This window comes from Papio anubis, chromosome 2, assembly GCF_008728515.1.
Source record: "Papio anubis isolate 15944 chromosome 2, Panubis1.0, whole genome shotgun sequence".
Lineage (NCBI taxonomy): Eukaryota > Metazoa > Chordata > Mammalia > Primates > Cercopithecidae > Papio > Papio anubis.
In genome coordinates, this window is record NC_044977.1 from 191,078,552 (window position 1) to 191,105,945 (window position 27,394).

Genomic DNA, 27,394 nt, shown 5'->3' on the forward strand with positions numbered 1-27,394 from the left:
CTGCCTACTGTGTGTCCGTATATCGTTCTAGAAACTGGGAACACAGCAGTGAATGAAACACAGAGAACTTCCTGCCCCCATGGAGCTTACATGGGGCAGACAGATGATCAAAACAAACAAGCAAAAAGCAAAATCTATTCCACATGAGCAGACGATAAGAACTATGAAGAGAAAGAAAGCAGGGAAGGGCCAGGGCCATCAATCATCACAGAAGATGAGCACGGTTTCACACAGGATGGCCAGGGATGGCCTCATTGCACAAACATCTGGAGGAGGAGATGGGGCAGCCACGGGAATGCCCCTGGGAGAGTGGCCCAGGTGGAGGGAGCAGGAAGTGGGGGTGGCCATGGCAGGGGGCGTGACAGCACAGTGCAGGCTGAAGCCAGGGCTGCTGGATCCAATGGGGTCGGATCTGACGGGATCGGATGGGAGGATCTGCCACTGGGAAGAAAAGGGCCTTGCCCACAGGCTCACAGACACGTGGCGACAGTTATATTCTGGTCAGCTGCACCTGGTGTGGCCTTTTGGGGACACACAGAACAGGCTGAGTTCCAGTTTCCCAGGACAGCCCTTCAGAAGACAGGCAGTCTTCTGAGGCAGGGTCCGCAAGCCCCATGCGAACAGGTACAGGTCAGTGGCCTGTTAGGAACCCGGCCACATAGCAGGAGGCGGGAGGCGGGCCAGTGAGCATCACTGCGTGAGCTCCACCTCCCGTCAGATCAGCAGCAGCGGCATCAGATTCTCAAAGAAACACAAACCCCACTGTGAACTACGCATGCGAGGGATCTAGGCTGCACCCTCCTTATGAGACTCTGACTAATGCCTGATGATCTGCGGTGGAACCGTTTCATCCCAAAACCAATCCCCGCCACCCCTCGGTCCATTGAAAAACTGTCTTCTACGAAACCAGCCACTGGTGCCACAAAGGCTGAGGACTGCTGTTCCAAGGCGTTTAGGCCCAGTTCCCTTGGGGGTTGGTGTCGCGAACCCTCAGTCACCCTCTGGGTTGAGATCCTCTGAAAAAACCACTTGTCGGTCAGTGCCGCGAGGGCGCTCCACCCACGGTGTGCCACCAGACACGCACCTCCTCTTCAACAACTCTGTCCCCGGGGCCCCCGCCACAATTCATGATCCCGGATGATCCAGGGAAGATCCTCCCAATGCCTCTGGGTCCAAGGCAAACCCAAAGCTATTGCAAATCTGGAAGTACAGCCGAGGAAGTGAATAATTAAAATGGCACCCCCAACGACATGCTCTATTGGCAGGGGGCAGGAAAGGCTGACTGATAGGAGGTAGCTGTGCTTGGAAGTTGAGGCTTTCCTGCCCACACCTGCATCCCAACAGAGAGCTACACAAGTGTTATTTATTTATTACCTTTATCTGAGGGCAGCCTTTTTTTTTTTTTTTTTTTTTTTTTGAGACGGAGCTTCGCTCTTGTTGCCCAGGCTGGAGTGCAATGGCACGATCTAGGCTCACTGCAACCTCTGCCTCCTGGGTTCCAGCGATTCTCCTGCTTCAGTCTCCCGAGTAGCTGGGATTACAGGTGTGCACCACCACGCCCAGCTAATTTTGTACTTTTGGTAGAGACGGGGTTTCTCCATGTTGGTCAGGCTGGTCTTGAACTCCCGACCTCAGGTGATCTACCTGCCTCGGCCTCCCAAAGTGCTGAGATTACAGGTGTGAGCCACCGTGCCCAGGCGAGGGCAGCATTTCTTAAAGTGAGTCTGTGGACACAACTCGCTCTCAGAATGTGAATAGGTATTCGTCAGAAAGGCATTCTGTGGTCAATCATGTTTAAGCAATGTTGGTTACGCAAAGCTGAATGTTTTTTACTGCAGTACTTATCAGAGCTTTTGGTTTGCTGACATGTACTTGACCCTCCAAGAGGAAAAGTAACTAATACTATCTAACACTTACCAAGCATCTCTCCGTATCAGGCCCTGGGACTTTTCACACGGTATCTCAGTCCTCCTCACAACCCCAGTGAGTCCTATAGGTCATTATTCCCATTTTACAAAGAATGCCTCTCAGAGAAGGCAGGTTTTTCACTCGAGATCTGTGTTAGGAGTCACGAGGGGTTTAGGCAATACCAGATGTTATTTTGGTTTCTGAAACCAAAACATTAGGAGCCATCGCAGGTGGGAGATTCAGAAGCCACTTTGTCCCCTGCGTCACTGGGGTGGAACACAGAACTCTCTGGTAAACCAGGTTAGAGAATGTGGCTTAGGCTCAAAGTCTGAGCAAGACCTTAGTCTCCTCCAGCCCGGATTGCATGAGGGGTAGAGAAGAGAGCAGAGGCCAGCCCTGTTCCAGTTCACTTCTCCTGCCGCAGGGCTAAGAAGAAAACTCCAGAAAGAAGGAAAGCCCCCTACGTGCATGGGACCATGCTCACTAATAAAGAGGGTCCTGGAGTCACATTCTACTCCACACTCCTGTGGGGCAGAATCAGGGAGGGAGGAGGCTCTCCCGCTCCCCTACATCAGCCAACCAGGACACTAAAGGCAGAGTGAGAACTCACTCCCAGGCCTGCCGACCCCACCCACATCCACACTAAACCAGCCCCCACCCGGTCAATCCTCAGACCACTCCTTTCTGAAGCAAGCAGGGGCCACAGGGCTAACTATGGGAACCAGCATGCGCCATCCGCCCCTTTCACAGCCAGGATCTCAGGGGCTGGAAAACCATCTAAATACGGCTCCCACAATTGTAGGGGGCCCTTGTGTCTGCTTTCTCCTGGTACTGAGGCTGATGGGGTGGGGGCAGAGAAGAGGCTGCCCTGGAATCTCCAATCCTTACCTACCGTACCCCAGGTTCCAGAAGGTACGCACATCCTCCTGCAGGAACCCTCCCCTTAGAAACTGTCTGCCTCATGACGGTTAAACATTGATTACTGAACAGTTTCCTGATTCAGTTTAAACTGAACAAAGTTATGAAGTTCTATAAACTAGCCTTAAAACCCTCCTCTGTTTTATGAAACTGATCTAAAAGAACCGTAGAGAATACTAAGACCTCCCATGGCAGTGAATAGAAGTACAAAAAGTACAGAAGAAATGAAAACTCAATATGGCTTTTACTACATTTGTCAAATTTTACTTAAGGAAAAAAGAAAAGATGGTATTTTAAAGGCTTTCTGCAAAAGGCCACACACACGCTGACTTCAGTGTTTCACAGCAAGCAGGCAGGAAGGAAGGAAAGAAGGAAGGAGGAAGGGAGTGAGGGAGGAAGGAGCTGCCGGTCTAGAATTTCCCATGTGGATTTTGCCCCAAGCCTGCAGGCATTCTGGCCCTGCCTCAATTTTTTCTCATGCAGGCCTGTGAACCTAGGTTAAGAAACATCCAGTGTCAATTACCTGAATCTTACATCAGCCTCTGCCACCCAGCAACAGTGACCCAAAGTGGACCCAAGAATGTCCTTGAAAGAGTCCAGCCATCTGCCCGCAGCCTCAAGACAATAAGGCCCCCATGACAGACACTGAAATAAGGACTCTCGGGGGGGTAACACCCAGGATGCCAGGAGAGCTGGACGGGGTCACTCCAATTTGTTGCCAGCTGGCTTTGCTGTTCTTTTCTACAATGGCAAGCGTCATACTAGGCTTCAACAGATGCGGGCAGAGGAGGCTCGGGCCCAAATCCTATCTTTTGAGGGATTTTATAGCAGCTTGCATTTGTCTGGTCTTTTTATCCACTCCCATACATCTCTCTGTAGGAAACATGAGCAGGCTGGGGCTGATGGTGGCGATAATCACATGCTGCATGTCATGGAGATTTCAGAAACTCTGATGCTGGGAGCTGGGGGTGAAGGGGAGGGTGGGGGGAGATATGAAGCAGTTTTAGCGGCATTACTTTTTTTTTTTTTTTTTTTTTTTTTTAGACAGAGTCTCACTCTATTACTCTGTTGCCCCAGCTGGAGTACAGTGGTGCGATCTAGGCTCAACACAACCTCCACCTCCCATGTTCAAGTGATTCTCCTTCCTCAGCCTCCTGCGTAGCTGGGATTACAGGCACGTGCCACCACGCCTGACTAATTTTTTTTTAATTTGGTAGAGATGGGGTTTTACCACGTTGTCCAGGCTGGTCTTCAATTCCTGACCTCAAGTGATCCACCCACCCCAGCCTCCCAAAGTGCTGGGATAACAGGCGTGAGCCAGCAGCATTACTTTATTTCTAGCTCATGTGACCCTGAAAGGAAGGCAGGTCAGAGTTGGCAATTATCACGCAAGGAGCAAGAGGTGACGTGTCTTGCAGAGAATCTGCTTATCCCCCATCAGAAGCTCTTCCCAAAAGGCAAAAGTGGGTGGTCTAAGAGTCTTTGAATAACTCTAGCCCCACACCCTTTGGTGCTGTTTGGAGGCAGAACTCACATCACCTCTGAAACAGCTAACAACAATGACTGCGTACTTACAATGTGCCAGGCACGGTGCTAAGTACCATCTTAATTTTCTCAAGTCAGAACTGTGCTATCCCCACTTGAAAGAGGGGGAGACTGCAGTCCAGAGAGGAGCCAAGCTAACACTTGGGGAACCTAAGTTCCACGCACTGTTCCAAGCCGGTGACACAGACTAACTCATTCCATTCTCATAACAACCCCATGACACATGAAGAGCTGTTATCCCCATTTTACCAATGGGAAAAGCAAGACCTGGAGAAGTTCAGTAACTTGGCCACAGTCTCACAGCTACTCAGTGATGGGGCTGCCATGAATCCAGGCACACTGGTTCCAGGGCCCACGCTTTTTAAATTTTTTTTATTTTTTTATTTTTGAGACGGGGTCTTGCTCTATCTCCTAAGCTGCAGTGCAGTGGTGTGATCTCGGCTCACTGCAATCTGTGCCTCCTGGGTTCAAGTGATTTTCCCACCTCAGCCTCCTGAGTAGCTGGGACTACAGGTGCCCACCACCACACCTGGCTCATTTTTTTGTATTTTTAGTAGAGACGGGGTTTCACCATGTTGGTCAGGCTGGTATCGAGCTCCTGACCTCAGATGATCCACCCACCTCGGCCTCCCAAAGTGCTGGGATTACAGGCGTGCACCACTGCGCCCAGCCGGGCCCATGCTCTTAACCACGACACCATGGGGTCTCTTTTAAGTAACCTCCCAAGATCACAAAGCCTTGACCTTGGGAGTCACAGTGTTGCAATTCGCACCCAGCTCTGTCCGATCCTGAGCCTGGACTCCTACTCTCTCTGATACACCAATCCCCCTTTCGGCCTGCTCAGACCTGCCTGCCTCAGTGCTCCCTACACTGGACATCAAGAGACATCAGACGCAGCCACGCACAGCCCCATGCAGTACAATGAATGGAGCCTATCGCATGGAATGGTGAAGTGGTCCTTCAAAGCCTCTGGGCTCCCACAGCCCATGGCCAGTGGCGCTTGTCAGGAGGCAGACACTACCAGCAGGATGTGTGTGATGGGGCCCAAGCGAGGGACATGGGACCTTTGAAAAGTGACTATCCACATTCTTTAAGCATGGGCCACATAGAGAGACTTCCTTCCAAAGAATACAGTATGGCGAGGGGGAAAAGAATAATGTACAGCGAAGAAACCTGAGAAACACGACTTCTGCCCAGTGACCAAGGTCAACAGCAACAGTGATAAACCATGTACCCTTGATAGGATGTGGTGTGTCACTGATGTGGTGTGAAGGAAATAGCTCTTCTCCTCTGCGGCGTTCCCCCCATCACCTCCCACAAACCCATACCCTCGGTCTAATGATGAGAAAAACATCAGATAAATCCTAATTCGGGAACCCTCTACAAAAGAGGTGACTGGTATTTCTCAAAACTGTCAAGGTCGTCAAAAACAAGGCAAGTTGGAGAACATTTCACAGCCACCTCCTCCAGGAAGCCTTCCTTCTTCCTGCAAATGCCTGTGACCTGTCCTCTTCTGAAGCCCTCAGCATTGGGTGGCTCTTCATGTTGTTTGCCCTCATTGCTGGACCATGCCACCTGCCCCAGTGACATGAGCCCATGAAGCAGCAGCCCAGCAAACATCTCTGAGACACCGAGGGTGGCCCGTACCATGTCTTGCAAACAGCAGTGCTTGGTATAGGCGGGATATTGACAAAGGATTGACCGCAGGACAGCAGAGCCTTCCAGGGGTGCATGGGCGACGACAGGAGAGTCTCCTGGGGGCCTCTGGCCCGTCTAGAGCCCTGCCGCTTGTCTGGAGGCCTGCCTGCCCTGCTCAGGGTAAACCCACACGACCACAGATCACACACCGTAGCAGAGCCCACGCTGCAGTGCTGCAGCTGACAGCGCCTCAGGCCGTGTGACCCAGGAGGGGGAAGCTGGCAGTCCTGGAGGAGTTGCCCTTGGCTCCCTCCAGCTCCAGTGCAGCAAAAGATGTTTTCTTTTCCATTGCGTAAGATGCTTCCAGTGGCGACAAACCCAACACCGCAGACAAATGGAAATAAAAGCCCCGTGGATGTGGGTGAAGAGCAGAGTGGCTGTGTCTGCGGAGGGCACAAAGGCAGGCACGCGTGAGCAGCGAGACCGGCCACATGTGAACCCCCAACAAGCAGCGAAGAGAAAAACAAGCTCTGATCAAAATCAGAGCCAGCATGTCCCGCCTGGCAGGGCCCCTTCGTTCTTCCTGAGGCCCTTGCTCAGATGTGGTTCTGGTCACTGCTGCTCTAAGGGGGCCATCAGGGCAAAACTCATGGGTTTGATCAGCCCAACCCTATCCCAGCCATGTCCCCTCTGCAGGGCTGTGACATGGGGCCCAGAAGACAGGCAAGGATGCCAAGTCCTGTAAGTTTCACAGGGCTGGGCATGTGTAAGAGGCTGGGGGTCCAGGTCTGGACATCAGAATGGGCATAAGCTCTGGACTGAGAACTCCAAGGGGCAGGGAGGACACAGATTACTGGAGAACTTGGAGAACTGGCCTGACCTCTCAGCTCCTCCCTTTCCATTCCTGTCCAGTGGGGACAGCCACTGTCTTGAAGCTTTTAAGTGGCTGCCTGAGGTGGTCCATGTGAGACGTCAGACACTAACAGGCTTAGAACTGTACAGACACTAATAGGCTGGAAAACTGTACAGAACCTCACCTGTGTGAGTCGACAACCCTGGGCAGCTGGGGGTTGACACACCCTGGCCTTGTAAGGGTCACCTCTGGCTCACTAATTCTACCTTGGGAACTATCATAGGAAAGAATCCTAATTAGAGAAAATAATCTGTATGCATGTGGATATCCATCGTATAATTTATGATATTAGAAAAAATAGAAAGCATCTAGCTAGCTGAGAACAGGGAAATGAGAAAGTGAACTGAGGTTCATCTACTCGATAAAACCATTCGAAAAATTTTCAAAGACTATAATTACACAGAAAATGGGGACGTGAGCCATTAACTGAAAAAATCATGACACAGCTTCATTTGTACAATTTCTTTCATGCTGGGGGGTTGAAATGAAGATTCAATTTCAAATCTTGATCTATAAAAAAGACTCAGAATGATTTGAATATACAGTGTAACTCCTACTTTGCCTAAATTTGTAAAAAGCTACATGTTGGGAATATAAAGAAGATAAAGAATTAATAATGATAGACAGGTACGGTGGCTCACGCCTGTAATCCCAGCACTTTGGGAGGCCAAAGCGGGCAGATCATTTGAGGTCAGGAGTTCGAAACCAGCCTGGCCAATATGGTGAAACCCCATCTCTACTAAAAATACAAAAAAAAAATTAGCCGGGCATGGTGGCGGGTGGCTGTAATCTCATCTACTTGGGAGGCTGAGGCAGGAGAATCACTTGAATCCAGGAAGCGGAGGTTGCAGTGAGCCGAGATCGTGCCACTGCACTCCAGCCTGGGCGACAGAGGGAGACTTTGTCTTAAAAAAAAAAAAAAAAAAAAGTAAGCATATTTTAAAAGTAGTTTAGGTACAGAAGGATGACCCTCCTGCTACAGAAGGGAAAGCAAGAGGACACAGATAAAGAATCTGGATTTCCGGGGCAAACACGAGACAGGACCTCCAGGAGGAACTCAGAGGAGCCCAGGTTTTCCTGACCCCGCCCTCCTGGGTGAGACCAAGCGCTCAGGCTCCACCCATACTCCATTCTCACTTTACTGGAGAAAAACAAACGCTATGAAAGAAACGGAATTGCCAAAGTAGCAAGAATGCAGCAATTACGCCACAACAAAACCATCAACCAAAGCACAAAACAACACTCATTTCTGCGATTAAAAAACAACGGATGCAAAAAAGGCAGCAGTAAAGAATCATGACAAACTCAAGACAGCACAAATGATGTCTGAAAACAAAGTGTCCTTCCAAAAATTGCAGGAATTCCAAATGATCTCGGTAGGAACTCCCCAGGGCTGCCAAGTGTGCCAGGCCAGACTTCCTGGCAGGACACGCCCCAGACGCCACAGGAAACTCAAGGACCGCTCATTTCATTTTATGACTATCAAATTTTAGTAACTCCTAATAACTCTTTTCTTAGGAAGAGGCTTTGGGGCACACATAAAAATGAATTGCTGCCGTTCACGGTGGCTCACGCCTGTCATCCCAGCACTTTGGGAGGCCGAGGTGGGCAGATCACCTGAGGTCGGGAGTTTGAGACCAGCCTGACCAACATGGAGAAACCCCCGTCTCTACTAAAAATACAAAATTAGCTGGGCGTGGTGGCGGCGCCTGTAATCCCAGCTGCTCGGGAGGCCGAGGCAGGAGACTTGCTTGAACACGGCAGGCAGAGGTTGCAGTGAGCCCTGATCGCACCACTGCACTCCAACCTGGGCAACGAGAGCAAAACTCTGCCAAAAAAAAAAAGAATTGCTTGGAAGCACATTACCACTCCCCTAAAGAACCCTAGAAAAGACAGGGTGTTTGGGTCAGCTGGAGGCACATCTAAAATAACTCCTTCCCCAACTCCTGATGCACGCCCCTCGCAGGGCGGGGCCCACACCTGGAGGGACACCTGGAGGGACAGCGATGGAGGGACACCTGGAGAGACACCGATGATGCGTCCATTTACTGCATTGACTGCAAAGCTCTGACCAAAGCCTTTTCTCTGCAGACACCACCACCCCCCTGAGCTGTGCCAGGCTCTTGGACAGGGCTAAGTCAGAGAGGGCCAGAGCACCTTCTTGGCATAATTATCACCCTCTCCCAGAACAGCCCAGGCGTCCCTAACTCTTGTCATCGGTCCCTGCACAATTTATTGCTGGGATGTCCTATAGCTGGAGGAAGAAGAATTTTCTCTTCCCTGACAAACCACCAGGAGCTGTATTTCACCTCCCTCTGGGTACTCCAAAGCATAACCCCGCCTACGTGATGGGCAGGGACCTAACAGCTGACAGGGAAAGAGGCAGGAGGGAGGGAGGTGAAGGGAGGGCAGGTATGCCTCCCCCTGGCTCCCTAGGACTACAGAAACCCCTAGGGGGGGATTCCTACAAGTCCTGGGCTCTTCAGAATGCAAGTTGAAACAGTTCACTGCTGCGGCCCCTCATTTTACAGGTGGGGAAACTGGTGAGGCCAAGAGAGACAAAGTGGCTCAGCCCTAGGCACGTAGGTGGCCAATGACGGAGCTGTGAGCAACACCTCCACTGGTCTGCCCGCTAGAATCTAGAACAGAACCACGTCCTTCTCAAGTCTGAGCCACCCACAGCTCCTGTACTGGGCTGTCCAGAGAGGTCACGTACGGGGCACCTGATGGGGTAGCAGTAACTATGTGGAGAAGCAGGTTCCAATCCTGGCTCTGCCACTTAAAAGGCTATATAACCCTGGGCAGGTCTTGCAACTCCTCAGCCTTACCTGTAACCCCACAGGACGGGTAGAAGGGTTGGGTGGAGCTGATGGAGCTGCACCTGGGTCACGGCAAAGGATCACCAATGCTAGTTCTTCGCCCTAGGCCCTGTTGGTGAGCTCGTCTCTTCTGTTCTTCAGACTCCTGCCCCGTGGAGCCCCCTGAGCCCTTGCCTCACAACAAAGGGCTCTTGCCTGCAAAGTCCCAGCCAGGATGCATGGGCTTGTTTTTCCCTGTGCCAGGACAACCTCCCAACAGGAATGGAGCTTCAACTCTCAACTCCTGAGTCCCTGGTTCACCAGGCACCTTCTTTTTCACTTCTGGTCTGCCAGGCTGGAGGAGCAGGCCTCCACCATATGGCCCATTGTCCCCTGGGCTACCAAGACCTGCATGGTCTGGAAACTGCTGGAAAACTCGACCAGCCACAGTTCAGATAACTGCTACCCCAAGGCCCCAAACACCCCTTCTCACCATTAAGAGGCTCAGGACATGGCTCACCATGGTCAGAAACTGTTTGATATGGTTTGGCTGTGTCCCCACCCAAATCTCATCTTGAATTGTAGTTCCCATAATCCCCACATGTGGTGGGGGGGACCTGGTGGGAGGTAATTTAATCATGGGAGGGCAGTTATCCTCATGCTGTTCTCATGCTAGTAAGTGAGTTCTCATGAGATCCAACGGTTTTATAAGGGGCTTTTCCCCTTTTTACTTGGCACTTCTCCTTGCTGCCGCTATGTGAAGAAGGACGTGTTTGCTTCGCCTTCCATGACTGTAAGTTTCCTGAGGCCTCCCCAGCCATGCTGAACTGTGAGTCTATTAAACCTCTTTCCTTTATAAATCACCCAGTCTCAGGTATGTCTTCATGAACAGCATGAGAACAGATTAACACACTGGTCAATATCTAGGGCTCCAGAACCCATCAAGGATCGCTGTAGGGAGATCCCAGAAACCAGAGACACTCCAGGAGTTAGACCCTCCAAGGCTTCCAGTCCAAGCATGACCAGACCTGCCAGAAATTCCACAGAAGCTGGACCTATCACACACGGGATGATGCATCTCTCTTTCCTGGAGACAGACGCCCAGAAAATCCTTTTAATTACGCATCAGAGTTTCTTCAGAAGTCCTACATGGTCATAATTTGCACCTCTCACATCTAGATTTGCTATTTTTAAATCAGATAAGTACAGATTCAGACTAGAAAGAACAAGATTATAAATTGGGATGGAGGATCATCTAAACCAACCTACCATTTTTCAGATGAGCACACACAGTATGGGGGTTGAGCAGTGGGGAAGGAAGGGGGCGAGTACAAGGGGCAGAGTCCAGGCCAGAGCCCAGAGACCCCCTGTGTCCTCATAAATGGACCCTGGGAGCTATGCAACCAAGGCCCTGCCCTTGATTCTTGGTGTAGGAAGCTCGGTGGTACAAAGGGCTTGGTTTGGCTGCCTCGTCCACTCTCCCATGTTCAGTGGAGCTCTTCTCTCTGATACAGGGCCTGGGCAGTGTTGGAACCAGGGAAATGGATGCAAAAGTCAGACACCCAGGGGCTGTTGCTCCTGGAAGCCCAGGTTACCTTTGGGCATGATCTGATGCATGGCGACCGAGAGGAAGAAGATGGAGTCACTGTAATAGGTTCCCGAGCCAGCGCTGAAGTGCTTCTGCATGGCCTCCACGACGGGGAAGAGCTTATCCGTCAGCACAGCAACGTCGTGGAAGATGACCTGCAGCAGACGCAAAAAAAACCACGGCTCAGCAAACCAGCTCTCACTGCAAGCTCGACACCCAGCACACACCTGGGCCCACAGAGGCAGCGGCAGGCGGTGCCTCTCCGGGGCCCACAGCAGGGGATGGGGCTGGGGTAGCAACGGAGAGTCAAGGAAACGAGAAATAACCAGGTCAGAAGTGTGGCCTCACTGAGGAGATGGAGAGTCTGTGTGAGGGGCGGCACGCAGGCATGCACGCACGGGCTGTGCAGTGGAGGAGAAGTGGGAGGACGGGAAATGGAAACAGCCCCTACTCTGCCTCCTGCTTTTGAACTTGAAGCTGGGCCACCCTGAAGGTAGCTCTGTGCCCAGCGACTGGAAACCACGTGAGAGCGTGTGATCCTCATCACACTGCATGGCTAACACTGCTCCAGGCATCGCCACCTCCTCGTGGCCACTACATCTGTTCCATAGGCCAGTCCGATGCTCCAGCTCTACCTCCCTCATCCAACAGTGTGAACAAGGAGAGGGTCTGGCCACTGGAAAATGGAACCCAGAAACTGCTCAGTGCTGCAGTAAACTCACACTCAACCAGCATTTCTTGAGTATCACTGACACTTTGGAGGCACTGTGAGAAGAATAAGGAATAACCAGGTACACTTTCCCCAAAGCACTTAGAAGTCTAGAGGTATCATCAGCTACGGCAGAGCTTTGCAATTTATGAAGCACTCACATACTCACATTGATCCCCATGACAACCCAGGGCTTCTGTGAGGCAGACATCACTGTTATAGCCTCCAAATGACAAATAAGGACGCAGACACTGACAGGTTACACTTGCACCAAGTCACACGGATAATAAATGCACAGTCAGAACTTGACCCTGGCCTCCAGATTCTCAGCCCCACACTCTTTCCACCATAAACGCATCCTCATTCCTTAACGGCAACCAACAAAGGATGAAGACATCAGCTCAACCTGCGATTAGAGCAGACAAGAGTACTCACGGGATCCTGAGTTGGGTTTCCTTGTCTAACACCATCCAGAAGATGAGCAGTTAGGGCCCATACGTAGCCCCAGCTTCACACGTGATACCAGATGACCATGCACTCGTCCCACATGTCTTGCAAGTTTTTCCTGTTGCTCCACGTGCCCCCACAGGATCTAGATCATTCTACGACACACAGGAGGCACTCAAGCCAGAAGGCCGCGTGTTCCTCCACCTTCTTCCTCAGTGGCCCTAAGAGTTCTGCAAGCGCCACCTCCGGCCACCATCTGCTCTGGTAGGTGACAGGAAGAACCTGCCACGCTGCTTCCTGGCTGCTCAATCACCACCTCATCAACTCCCAAGAGCCCACCTGAACAGGCACCAGAAGCAAAAGGCAAAGTCACATGAACCCCGACTGCCCTGTTGACACTGTCACTTGCCCTGCCAGCAGGACAGACAGCTGCGTGTGGTGCCCACGAAGCTCTCCAATAGGTGGGCTCCCCTCCGTCACTCACCTTTGCGCTTTCCCTCCACCTGCCTTTCCAGTCTCATGGGGTTGCCTGCACTACCTGCACTTCCAGAGCCACTGATTGCCGCGGCCCTATAAACCACCCTGCCAGCTCTTCCTTACTGCTGCTTCTGCTTTTGGCCTATATTCCCGCCCCCCCATTTTTTTTTTGAGGTGGAGTCTCGCTCTGTCACCAAGGCTGGAGTGCAGTGGTGCAATCTCGGCTCACTGCAACCACCTCCCGGGTTCAAGCGATTCTCCTGCCTCAGCCTCCCGAGTAGCTGGGACTATAGATGCGTGCCATCACCCCGGGCTAATTTTTTGTATTTTTAGTAGAAACAGCCTTTCACCGTGTTAGCCAGGATGGTCTCGATCTCCTGACCTCACGATGCACCCGCCTCGGTCTCCCAAAGGGCTGGGATTACAGGCGTGAGCCACCACGCCCCGCCTATTTCCCTTGTGTCTTATATATGTATCCCCCTTTTTTTCTCCTCTCTTTTTTTTTGGAGACAGAGTTTCGCTCTTGTTGCACAGGCTGGAGTGCAGTGGCGCTATCTCGGCTCACTGCAACCTCTGCTTCCCAGGTTCAAGTGATTCTCCTGCCTCAGCCTCCCAAGTAGCTGGGATTACAGGCGCCCACCACCACGACTGGCTAATTTTTGTGCTTTTAGTAGAGATGGGGTTTCACCATGTTGACCAGGCTGGTCTTGAACTCCTGACCTCAGATGATCCACCCACCTCAGCCTCCCAAAGTGCTGGGATAACAGACATGAGCCATGGCACCTGGCCTGTATCTCTTATATATAGCTTATTTCTCTTATATTTCTTTTTAACCTATATCTCTCTTAGTTCACCTTTCCTTTTATTCCTGGGTCTCTCTTAATTTCTAAAACACTATTAAACTTAGAAAAATTTTGTTACTATTTTTTTATTTTTAAATTTTGTGGATACAGAGTATGTGTATATATTTATGGAGTATGTGAGATATTTTCATACAAGCATACAACGCATAATAATCACATCAAGGTAAGTGAGGTATCCATCACCTCAAGCATTTATCCTTTGTGTTATAAACAATCCAATTCTTTTAGTTATTTGAAAATGTATAAACTATTTTTTACTGTAGTCATCCTATTGTGCTAGCAAATACTAGATCTTACTCATTCTTTTCAAATATTTTTTGTATCCATTAAGCATCTCCTCCTCCCTCAACTCACTCCACTACTCTTCTCAGCCTCTGATAACCATCATTCTAATCTCTTATCTCCATGAGTTTAACTGTTTTAATTTTTACCTCCCACAAGTAAGAATACACCAAGTTTGTCTTTCTGTGCCTGGCTTATGTCACTTAACAAAATGGCCTCTGGTTCCATCACTGTTGTTGCAAATGACAGGATCTCATTCTTATTTATGGCTGAATAGTACTCCACTGTGTATACGTACTGTTTTCTTTTTCCATTCATCAGCTGATGGAACCTTAGGCTGCTCCCAAATCCCAGCTATTGTGAACAGAGATGCAATAAACATGGGGGTGCAGATATCTCTTCAATATACTTCCTTCCTTCCTTTTGGGTATAGATCTAGCAGTGGGATTCCTGGATCGTATGGTAGCTCCATTTTCAGTTTTTTGAGGAATCGCCAATCTATTCTCCACAGTGATTGTACTAACTTATATTCCCACCAACAGTATATGAAGATTCCCTTTTCTCTACATCCTCACCCAGCATTTTTTTATTGCCTGTCTTTTGGATAAAAACCACTTTATCTAGAGTGAGATGATATCTCATGGTAGGTTTGATTTGCATTTTTCTGATGATCAGTGATGCTGAGCCCCTTATATATTCTGGTTATTAATCCCTTGTCAGATAGACAGTTTGCAAGTATTTTCTCCCATTCTCTGGGCTCCCTGTTCACTTTGCTGGTTGTTTCCTTCACTGTGCAGAAGCTTCTCAACTGGATGTGATCCCATTTGTCCATTTTTACTTTGGCTGCCTATGCCTGTGGTGTATTACGCAAGAAATCTTTGCCAAGTCCGATGTCCTGGAGAGTTTCCGCCAATGTTTTCTTTTGGTAGTTTCATAATTTGAGGTCTTAGATTTAAGTCTTTAATCCACTTTGATTTGATTTTTTTATACGGCAAGAGAGAGAGGTCTAGATGCATTCCTCTGCATGAGGTTATCCAGTTTTCCCAGCTCCATTTATTAAAGAGATTGTCTTTTCCCCGGTGTATGTTCTTGGAATCGTTGTGAAATATGAATTCAGTGTAGGTGTACGGATTTGTTCCTGGGTTCTCTATCCTGTTGCATTGGTCTACAATGTCTGTTTTTATGCCAGAACCATGCTGTTTTGGTTACTATAACTCTGTAGTACAATTTGAAGTCATGTAATATAATTCCACCAGTTTTGTTCTTTCTGCTCAAGATAGCTTTGGCTATTCTGGGTCTTTTGTGGTTCCATATAAATTTCAGGATTTTTTTCCTATTTCTGTGAAGAATGTCATTGGTATTTTGATTGGGATTGCATTGAATCTGTAGATTGCTTTGGGTAGTATGGACAGTTTAATAATATCGGTTCTTCCAATCCATGAATATGGCATATCTTTCCATTTCTTGGTGTCCTCTTCAGTTTCTTCCATCAGTGTTTTATTGTTTTCATCCTAGAGAGCTTTCACTTGTTTGGTTCATTCCTAGGTATTTTATTTTACTTGTAGCAATTATAAATGGAATTACTTCCTTGATTTCTTTCTCAGATTGTTCGCTGTTGGCATATAGAAATGCTAATGATGACTGAGGGTCTAAGTCCGGGCAGCCGAAGAGTGTGGTTAGCAAGATGAACAAAGATGCGCAGATGAGAGCAGGGATTAACCAAAAGTTGATAGAAACTGGAGAAAGAGAACGCCTCAAAGAGTTGCTGAGAGCTAAATTAATTGAATGTGGCTGGAAGGATCAGTTGAAGGCACACTGTAAATAGGTAATTAAAGAAAAAGGACTAGAACACGTTACTGTTGATGACTTGGTGGCTGAAATCACTCCAAAAGGCAGAGCCCTGGTACCTGACAGTGTAAAGAAGGAGCTCCTAGAAAGAATAAGAACATTCCTTGCTCAGCATGCCAGCCTTTAAGATTGTATTAGATTGTGTTGTTGTGGTTTTATTTCTGAAAGTAAAACTTGCCATAAATTAGAAAACAATTTCCCAAAATAAAATCCTTTTTTGTGTGATGGTATACAGTTTTCAGTAATGATGTATTCATTGTATTGATTTTTTTCCCTAAATGTGTTATTTTAATAAATATCTCATGAATGAGAAAAAAAAAAAAAAAAAGAAATGCTAATGATTTTTGTATGTTGAATTTCTATCCCGCAACTTTACTAAACGTATTGATTAGTTCTAATAGTTTTTTTGGTGGAGTCTTTAGTTTTTTCCAAATATAAGGTCATATCATCTGCAAACAAGGACAATTTGACTTCTTCCTTTCCCATGTGGATACCGTTTATGTTGTTCTCTTGTCTGACTGCTCTAGCTAGGATTTCCAGTACTATGTCACTATTCAACACAGTGGGCATCCTTCTTATTTCAGATCTTACAGGAACGGCTTTCAGTTTTTCCCCATTCAGTAGGATATTCGCTGTGGGTCTATTGCATATGGCTTTTATTATATTGAGGTATGTTCCCTCTATACTCAGTTTTTTGAGGATTTTTATCATTAAGGGATGTTGAATTTTATCGAATGCTTTTTCAGCATCAACTGAAATGATCATATGGTGTTTTCCCTTCATTTAGTTGCTATGATCTATCACACTGATTGGTTTCTGTATGTTGAACCATTCTTGTATCCCTGGGATAAATTCCACTTGGTCATGATAAATAATTTTTTTTAAATGTACTGCTGACTTTGGTTTGTTAGCATTTTGTTGAGAATTTTTGCATGTGTTCATCAGGGATACTAGCCTGTAGTTTTCTTTTACTGATGTGTCTGTCTGGTTTTTGGTATCAGGGTAATTCTGGCCTCATAAAATGAGTTTGGAAGTATCCCCTCCTCCTCTATTTTTCAGAATAGTTTGAGTAGGGTTGGTATTACATCTTCTTTAAATGGTAGAACTTAGCAGTGAAGCCATTGCATCCTTGACTTTTCTTTGCTGGGAGACTTTTTATTATGGCTTTGATCTCGTTATTTGTTATTGGTCTACTTGGGTTTTGGATTTCTTCATGATTCTATCTTAGTAGGTTGTATATGTCTAGAAACTTATCCATTTCTTCTAGGTTTTTCCAATTTATCAGTATATAGTTGTTCACAGTAGCCACTAACGATCCTTTGAATTTCTGCAGCATCGATTATAGTATCTCCGTTTTCATCTCTGATTTTATTTATTTGGGCCTTCTCTCTTTTCGTTCTTAGTCTGGCTACAAGTTTGCCAATTTTGTTTATCTTTTCAAAATACCAAAAAAACAACTTTTCATTTCATTGATCTTTTGTATTGCTTTGTTTCAATTTCATGTATTTCTGCTCTAATTTTTATTATTTATTTTCTTCTACTAACTTCGGGTTTGGTTTGCTGTTGCTTTTCTAGTTCTAAGACGCATCATTAGGTGGTTTATTTGAACTTTTTCTTCTTTTTCGATGTAGGCATTTATAGCCATAAACTTCTCTTAGTACTGTTTTGTTGTATTTCATAGGTTTTGTCATGTTGTGTTTCTATTATCATTTGTTTCAAGAAATTTTTCAATTTCTTTCTTAATCTCTTCATTGACCCACTGGTCATTCAGAGGCATATTGTTCAGTTTCCATGTGTTTGTACAGTTTCCAAAATTCCTCTTGTTATTAATTTCTAGTTTTATTCCGTTGTAGTCAGAGAAGACACTTGATATTATTTCAGTTTCTTGGAATGTTTCAAGACTTGTTTTGCAACCTAGCATATGGTCTATCCTTGAGAATGATTCATGTGCTGAGCAGAAGAATGTGTATTCTGTAACTACGGAATGAAATGTTCTGTATCTATTAGGTCCATTTCGTCTATGGTACAGATCAAGTCTGATGTTTCTTTGTTGATTTTCTGTCTGGATGATCTGTCCAATGCTGAAAGTGGGGTGTTGAGGTCTCCAGCTATCATTGTACTGGCGTCCATCTCCATCTCTCACTCTGATAATATTTGCTTTACACATCTGAGTGCACCAGTGTTGGATGCATATATAACTGCTCTATCCTTTTGCTGAATTGACCCCTTATCATTATACAATAACCTTCTTTGTCTCTTTTTAAATTTTTTTCTTGAAATCGATTTATATGATATAAACATAGCTACTTCTGCTCCTTTTTGGTTTCCATTGGCATGAAATATCTTTCGCCATCCCTTTATTTTCAGTCTATATGTGTTTTTATAAATGAAGTGTGTTTCTTGTAGGCAATAGATCCTTCGGTCTTAAAAAAAAATCTATTCATTCTCTCTCTTTCTTTTGATTGAAGGTTTAGTCCATTTACATTCAATGTTATTATTGATTAAGTAAGGACTTACTCCCGCCATTTTGTTATTTGTTTTCTGGTCTTCTCTTCCTTCTTTCCTTCCTTCCTGTCTTCCTTTTAGTAAAGGTGTTTTTCTCTGGTGTTATGTTTTATTTTCATGCTTTTTACTTTTTCATATCCATTGTATGTTTTTAGACTTGAGGTTGCCATGAGATTTGCAAATAATATTTTATAACACATCATTTTAAACTGATGACAAATTAACACTGATGATATAAACAAACATACTAAAAAACAAGCAAAAAGAAAACTAAAAAGACTCTATACTTTAACTTCATCTCCCCACTTTTTCACTTTCTGTTGTTTCTATTTACATCTTGCTGTACTGTCTATGCCTTGAAAAGTTATTATTTTTGATTTGTCTTTTCATCTTTGTACTTAAGATATGAGAAGTACACACATTGCGATTATGTTTTAACAGTCTTTGTTTTTCTCTGCACGTACTGTTACCAGTGAACTTTTCACCTGCAGATGATTTCTTATTGCTCATTAACATCCTTTTATTTCAGACTGAAGAAATCCCTTTAGTATTTCTTGTACGATAGGTCTGGTATTGATGAAATCCAACAGCTTTTGTTTGTCTGGGTGCCTCTTTATTTCTCCTTCTTGTCTGATTTTTTTTTTTTTTTTTTTTTTTTGAGACGGAGTCTTGCTCTGTCACCCAGGCTAGAACGCAGTGGCATGATCTCGGCTCACTGCAAGCTCCGCCTCCCAGGTTCACACCATTCTCCTGCCTCAGCCTCCTGAGTAGCTGGGATTACAGGTGCCTGCAACCATGCCTGGCTAATTTTTGTGTTTTTAGTAAAGACGGGGTTTCACCGTCTTGGCCAGGCTGGTCTCGAACTCCTGACCTCACGTGATCCGCCCGCCTCGGCCTCCCAAAGTGCTGGGATTACAGGCATGAGCCACCACACCCAGCCTGAAGGATATTTTTGCCATATATGCTATTTAAGTTTTTTCCCTTCAACGCTTTAAGTATGTCATGCTACTCTCTCCTGGCCTGTAAGGTTTTCACCAAAAAGTCTGCTGCCAGATGTACTGGAGGTCTATTTTATGTTGTTTATCTTGCTACTTTTAGGATCCTTTCTTTATTCTTGACTTTTGAGAGTTTGATATTAAATGTCTTGAGGTAGACGTCTTTGGGTTAAATCTGCTTGGTGTTCTATAACTTTCCTGTACTTGAATATTTATATCTTTCTCTAGGTTTGGGAAGTTCTCTGTTATTATCCCTTTAAGTAAACTTTCTACGGCTGTCTTTCTCTCTACCTCCTCTTTAAAGCCAGTAACTCTTAGATTTGCCCCAATGAAGCTATTTTCCAGATCTCATAAGCATGCTTCATTCTTTTTTACTCTTTCTTTTGTCTCCTCTGACTGTTCTTGCTTGCTTGCTTGCTTTTCTTGCTTTCTTTTTTTGAGACAGGATCTGGCTCTGTCATCCAGGCTGGAGTGCAGTGGTGCAATCTTGCCTCATTGCAACCTCTGCCTCCCAGGCTCAAGCCATCCTTCCAGCTCTCACTTTGTATTTTCAAATAGCCTCTTAAAACTTACTATATCATTCTTCTACTTGATTAATTCTACTATTAGGAGATTCTGATGCATTCTTCAGTATGTCAATTGCATTTTTCAGTTTCAGAATTTTTGCTTGACTGTTTTTAATTAGTTCAATTTGTTTGTTATCCTGATAGGATTCTGAATTCCTTCTCTGTGCTATCTTGAATTTCTTTGAGTTTCCTCAAAACAGCTATTTTGAATTCTCTGTCTGAAAGATCACATATCTCTGTTTCTCCAAGACTGGCCCCTGGTACCTTATTTAGTTCATTTGGTGAGGTCCTATTTTCCTGGTCAGTCTTGATGCTAGTGGATGTTTGTAGGTGTCTGGCCAGTGAAGAGTTAGGTATTTATCTGGCCATTGAAGAGTTAGGTATTTATTGTAGTCTTTGCAGTCTGGGTTTGTTTGTACTCATCCTTCTTGGGAAGGCTTTCCAGGTATTCAAAGGACTTGGGTGTTGTGATGTAAGTTTTTGGTCACTGCAGCTGTATCTGCATTAGGGGGCATCCCAAGCCCAGCAATGCTGTGGTCCTTGCAGATTCGTAGACGTACCACCTTGATGGTCTTAGATCACATCTGGAAGAATTCTCTGAATTACCAAGCAGAGACTCTTGTTCTTTTCCCTGATTATCTCCCAGATGAATGTGAGGAGGGTGATTGGTGGCAGCCTCTATTTGGCCACCTTGCTTTACCTCCGGCCTAAACTTAAAAAAACTTTTATACCACATTGGTCCTAATCATTCTGTAAAACTTGTTTTATGTAACACTTTAAAATATCTTCACGTTTCTCTTCTAATGTACTGGTTTCCTTTATCCTTTTTCTGGCTGCTGGTTTTTGTTTTTTGTTTGTTTGTTTTTTAATACTTTTTTAATCCAGACCAGTTCCTGCTATTTCCCAACAGAAATCTCAAATTATGTTTCTCATTCCCACACCCCCTCCACTTTCTGTCACCCCTGCCCCTGCGACCTCTCTGACAGGTTTCCCTACCTCCTGCCTTCCCCACTCCCCATTCCAGCTTCTGTTACACCTCCAGAATTGTTTTCCAAAGAGAAAAATTCATTTTTCTCTCTCCTTGGCCTCAAGACCTCCAATGACTCTTTGCTCCCTTAGTTACAGTCCAAATCCTCTAGCAAGGCTTATAAGCCCCTGCAGTAGTGGCTCTGGCTACATCTCCTGCCCTCCCTGCCTCTTGTGACTGGGCAGCACTGAACCAGGCAGTCTCCCATCTGCTGGCCACACCTGTAAGACCTACATCCTTGTACGCCTGTACTTGCTCTTCCCACTTGCCTTCTTGGCTCAGGGTCTGTAATTACCTCTCCCAGCCCCCATGTGCCTGGTAAGATCCTATCCGGTTTTCCAACCCTCCCCTCCAGCCTTCCCACAGCCTTCCACAATTCACCATGCCCTTCCTAACACCCCATATCGCATGGGGCTCCACTTACCCTGTCTGGCTTACTTTACAGGACTCTGTTTCTCTCCATCTGCTGCATGGGGCACTCCTTCTAGCCAGAGGCCATGACTGCTCTGTGCCCTGTATCCAGCCACTGGCCACATGACAGGCCATCCGTACATCCATACAGGTTTGCTAAACTAAGTGAACTGCACTTTGGGCAAGTAACTAAACCTCTCTGAGCCCCAGTTTCTTCATGGGTAATACAGGACTGACAACACGTAGTTCCTGTGGTGTCTGCCAGGGCTATCTGGAACACACACTCAGCCCGGGGCTTGCCACACTGTGCTTATTCCTAAGTGTTAGTATGGAGCCTCCTCCCAGTCCCCTAAATGCCCTCTCCCCACAGATGAGTTTTCTCTCCTAAGCCAGCTTTTCCCTCTGAGCCTCGTTATACCTCCAAATCATCCCTATTCGTTGGAATTACACAGGACCTGGAAGCTGACAAGAGGGTTCTCGCAGAACAGAAGGCCTCTGTATTCACTAAGCAGAAACAGAAAGAACGGGTCTGCACAGGCAGACATGCAGAGCAGGGCTGCTGCAGCCAAACTAAGGGAGATGAAGAGCTGTCCTCAGCCAGCTCACTCCCTACTGGCCCTATCTCACCCCAAAGCTTCACAGGAGACAACTGCATCCCATCAGCATTAATAGACTTACGAGGACAAACTGTACTCAGCACATTGTTCCAAACGCTGGGCTGCCAAGCCTGCACCCATGAATATTTCATATAATAAATCTGCTTAAAGATAAATGAGTATGTTTCATGGAATAGACTTTATGCAGCAAGAGGCAAACCACAGACACAGCAAGTGTGAATCAAAATACCCAGGCCTCCCACAGACTACAACAGGTTTGCAAACTAACCTTCCCAAGGACGGGCTGGCATCTGCCATACTCCGGGGCCCTTTGCTCAGACCAGGGGCTGATGCCTGGCAGTGGGGCAGGGAGCAGCAAAGCAAGAGTGAAGAGAGGAAATGAGAGGCGCAGGGGAGAGAAAAGGCCACCCCTTCGTCCTCCCCTCCTCCCTTTCAAGTTCCCCATCTCGAGAGCTGCAGGAAGAACATACAACCTGGGAATCCAGGAATATAAGATGACTCCCATACTGAAGGCAATCGGCCAATGAGAAGAACCAAAACAATGCTTAATGCCAACCTGGAATATATGATTTTTAGGAATGTAGACAAAAAAGTCTGATCACAATTTGTAGGTTTTGTTAATTTGTTTACATACACATACTAAAAATCCTGTTGATTATAAAATACTATTTTTCCCACACCTAGCTTACAAAATAATTTCTCTTCAGACCCTTCGTGTGCATCAACAGCAATGCCTTTATGAAGCCTAGAGTCAAGCTGAGTCACCCAGAGCACATCCTCCTCACCAGCTGTTTAGGGTGTGTTCGATACAGTTCCCTGTGATTTTATGTAGAATGTTGGCATCAGAAATGTCACCCCAACCCACAAGAACCCGTGTTCATATCATGAAGGCAGTTGGGGGTTGTTTTTAATCACCTAACAACATTTCTCATAGTAGGGTTCTTCACCCGCCTATAATCATACATTTGTAGCCATTCACCAACCTTCAGGAATATCCCGCCCCAGAAATATCCTCCCCCAGAAATAATGAGTAAATCTGTGTTAAATTTTTTTGCCTACTTTTATTTTTAATTAATTCTGCATCTATATTCAGTAATGACTGAGCTTTCTTTTTAGGTAAAGATGTCCTCAACCAGTACTTCATTGTTCAAACTAAAATATGTCACCGAGAAACTGCTGTGTGATATAAAAGACCTTGGAAAGGCTCAACTCTTTCGAAAGGGACAGTGTGGGGAGGAGGGGAAAGAGGTGAAGCTTGCCTCACATTCCAGCATGCACAGCAAACTCAACACGTGTGATGCAGAGAGGCCGAAGCACCGGTCGTGGTTGCCTCACATTCCAGCATGCACAGCAAACTCAGCACGTGTGATGCAGAGAGGCCGAAGCACCGGTCATGGCAGAGCCTGGTGCCAGGCAGAAGCAGGCATCTTTGCCACCCAGCCCTGTGCCCGCTGGCACTGAGATGCCTGAGAGCCAGGCCACCGCTCCTGTAAACACTCCCTGGGGACACAAAGTCAGGCCAAGCCTTTAGCTGCATTTAGTGGAGAAAATCCATTTTATCACTTGGCCTGCCCCACTGGGAGTCAGGTGGCAGCCACACTCCCGAGCCAAGAAGGCACGCGGCAAGGGCTGGCCCCAAGCACGGAAAGATGCCAGGTTTCCAGGAAAGCCCAAGGCCTGCTTAAAGAACAGCCACTCCTCTGGCCACAGACAGCAATGCCACAGGTCGGCCAGAGGCCAGGGGTTTGCCCATCTCCTCCCCGTGCTCATCCAGAGACCATCCCCCAGCACAGCTACTGGAGGGAAGGTGATGGCACAAAGGTGAAGCACTCTCTACCCAAGTCCAGCAATCCTGGTGCCCCTGCCACTGCTGAATCCACCTCCTGCAGGAACCACAAACAGGTTTCAACTTGTCCTGAGCGGCTGCCTGGAGCACAGGCAGGAAGGATTCCGCAACAACATCCGGACTCCGCGAGAAGGTCTGCCATCAGCAGAAATGTCCACCAGTGGGCTGGCCAGCTCGCCTCCCGCGTAGTTATCATCCAAGCTCAGTGGGCGCAACATTTAGGCTGGAGTCACCCCGAAGATGAGGAGTCGGTGCCTCCTGAGACTCAAGAATGAACTCATTATGAAAAGCACGGTCTGGGGTTCAGATGTTCAGATGCCACCTAGTCACCTGGCAACCCTGGTCCAAGTACTTCAACACCCTAACTCCTCCGCACAGCGGGAGTCACGTGACTGTCCCCCAGGGCTCTCAGGAGAAGCATAACGGGAGCTCAGTAAAGGACAGCTGACACCGCCAGTACTCCGTTCCAACAGTTGGGAAGTTTTTTCCACACAAGAACACCTAGATTAGAGAAAAGAATACACTCCGTATTTACACAGTGCCAAGATACTGTAGGCACTAATAAAAGCTAACTGGTAAAGGCAGGTGCAGCGGCTCACGCCTGTAATCCCAGCACTTTGGGAGGCTGAAGCAGGTGGATGGCCTGAGCTCAGGAATTCCATATCAGCCTGGGAGATATGGTGAAACTCCATCTCTACCAAAAATACAAAAAATTAACCAGGCGTGGGTAGTGCACCACAGGAGGCTGAGGTGGGAGGATCACTTGAGCCCGGGAGGTAGAGTTTGCCATGAGCCAAGATCTCCCCACTGCACTCCAGCCTGCTGGGTGACACAGTGAGACCCCGCCTCAAAAAGAGCTACCACAATGCTCCACTGGAAGGTATTTCCAGGCCCTTCCTCCTGCCACATTCAGCCCACATCTGGATCCCACCTCTGCTGGGGGCTGCCCAGGGCCCACACTCTTCATGCTTAGCATGGAGTACCTATTTGCAAAACATGCTTCAAAAGTCACTAAAACAGGCCAGGCACAGTGGCTCACACCTGTAATCCCAGCACTTTGGGAGGCCGAGGCGGGTGGATCACCTGAAATCAGGAGTTTGAGACCAGCCTGGCCAACGTCTCTACTAAAAATACAAAAATTAGCTGGGTGTGGTGGCACATGCCTGTAATCCCAGCTACTAGGGGGGCTGAGGCAGGAGAATCGCTTGAACCTGGGAGGCGGAGATTGCAGTGAACCAAGATCGCACCACTGCACTCCAGCTTGGGCAACAGAGTGAGACTCTGTCTCAAAAGGAAAAAAAAAAGTCACTAAAACGATCCAAACCTATAGGTAGATCAAACACAATTCTGAAATGAAGAGGTCTTAATGTATCAGAAAAGTCACTAAGTAAAGACAACTGCCTCCCAGTTGGAAATGGCCTCTCCCACTCTCAAGCCTTGTCAAGCCGCAGGACACCAAGGCTGACCTGAAGAAGCGGGGCAGGTCTTTCAGGACCGACACCTCCTTGGTACGTTCCCAAGGAGGAGCTGTTCACGCCTTCTCGAAGCAAGGGCAGGTGCCCTGTGATGCCCGGTATCCATACACTCGGAGGACAAGCAAACGAAATGACAGGCTCTGCGGCTGGTGGGTGGGGACACAGTAGACCCTACTATGGGCTCCATAGAATTTAAATTAGGGCACAGCTATTCTGTGTCCTGATTTTCATGTCTGAAATGATATCAAAGGTATTTCCTTAAAGGAAGTTTTCCTGGAGCCACAGACAGATGATTGAGTGACGGACAGGCAGAGCTACGTTACGTACTGATCTCCCCAAGGCTTGTCAGCGACTCCAACAAGAGCTGGAGGAAAAATGACTTTCTGGGAAAACAAAATAAAACACTACTTTCCAATTAACCTGCACCATGAATGTGAAGGCACGTTTCCAGGAGGAAAGAAAAATCTGCTAACGGACTGGGAGTCTCATTCCTACGCCCATGCCAGACACCTGAACACCCCAGGGCCTCTGCACTGGCTACTCTGCTGAGAGAACCCTCCCCCAGAACCTTCTCCTGCCTGAATCCTTCTAGCCGTCCAGGTATCAGTTCAAATGTCACCTCCAGAGATTTCCCCTCACCAAAAAAGTAGCTACCACCCTCACCACCACCACCACACACCTGCACACAATACACACACACACACACACACACACACACACACCAGTCCTACCTATTGCATGACCAGATTCATTTCCTCCATAACACTTATCAGCAGATATGTCATATTTTTCAGTGTTTAGTCTCTTACTGCCCATCTCTCCCCAGCTCCCAGCCGGCCTGTAAGGCACCATGAGGGTGGGCCCTTGTCTGTCTTACTCACTGCTGCACACCCAGCTCTCAGTCGAGTGCGTCACGTGCAGTGGAGGCTCTGTACATGCTTGCTGCAGGTAGGAACGAGCACAGAAAGGGGCAGAGGGGCGGCGTGATGGAACAGCCGTTCCAGACACAGAATGCTGCCCCGTGGCCCCATAGCACTTGGGAACTCAGCAGTTCTTTCCCACCCCAGCATCTCCTCTGGGCATGTCATATGCTTCTCCATCTCCGTCCCAGCCCTCACCCAGAGAGAGATTTCTTCCACATGGGACTTACTGTAAGTATTTCAGAGCACAGGCCTCCTTCTCACCTTTAACCTGCTAGATAGAATGCCCCGCAGAGCCAGGCTACAATATCTCACTTTGTCAGTAGGAGCTGTTGCCTCAATTTTACACCCAACCTGCAAATTACTGATATGACCTTTTTTTTTTTTTTTTTTGAGACGGAGTCTTGCTGTCTCCCAGGCTGGAGTGCAGTAGCGTGATCTGGGCTCACTGCAAGCTCCGCCTCCCAGGTTCACGCCATTCTCCTGTCTCAGCCTCCCAAGTAGCTGGGACTACAGGCACCCGCCACCACGCCTGGCTAATTTTCTGTATTTTTAGTAGAGACGGGGTTTCACCGTGTTAGCCAGGATGGTCTCGATCTCCTAACCTCATGATCTGCCTGCCTTGGCCTTCCAAAGTGCTGGGATTACAGGCGTGAGTCACTGCGCCCAGCCACTGATACGACTTTGATGACCGGAGGAACACCAGGGTTCTTGGTCTTGTGCCGACAGGATTAACGACATGGACACACGTGGAGTGCTTTTAAGGAGCAGAAAGTTTAATAGGCAAGAAAGAAGGAAGAAAGAAGAGAACAGATCCCCGTACAGAGACAAGGGAGGGGGCTTGGAACAAAGAGAAAGGAAGTGCGGTGGAAAAGTCGTGGGTTACATGGGACGCTGGAGGAGGTGGGGCCTGATCTGCATCCAGGCTGTTATTTACAGAGCACACAGAAAAACCTGGCCCTCCCACCTTAGTTTAGGCCTTTTAATATGCAAACGTGGGGCTCCCGATGTTCTGAACACAAGGTGTTATCTGGAGGTGGCCATGACACTTGGTACACCCGGTGACAAGGAGAAGGAGGTGAGAATCGCCCTGTTGAG

At 47.4% G+C, this 27,394-nt stretch overlaps 1 protein-coding gene and 1 pseudogene across 3 annotated transcripts in view; one reads left to right on the forward strand and one right to left on the reverse strand.

Annotated features, from left to right (window-relative positions):
- XXYLT1 (xyloside xylosyltransferase 1) overlaps positions 1–27,394 on the reverse strand; it is a 192,874-nt gene that overhangs the window by 134,630 nt on the left and 30,850 nt on the right. For all 3 annotated transcript variants that reach the window (XM_003895310.4, XM_017956113.3, XM_031663905.1), the window contains exon 2: positions 11,316–11,463. In XM_003895310.4, coding sequence (XP_003895359.2) covers positions 11,316–11,463 — 148 coding nt within the window. The remainder of the gene's footprint in view (positions 1–11,315; positions 11,464–27,394) is intronic.
- LOC103882504 lies at positions 15,733–16,123 on the forward strand (annotated as a pseudogene).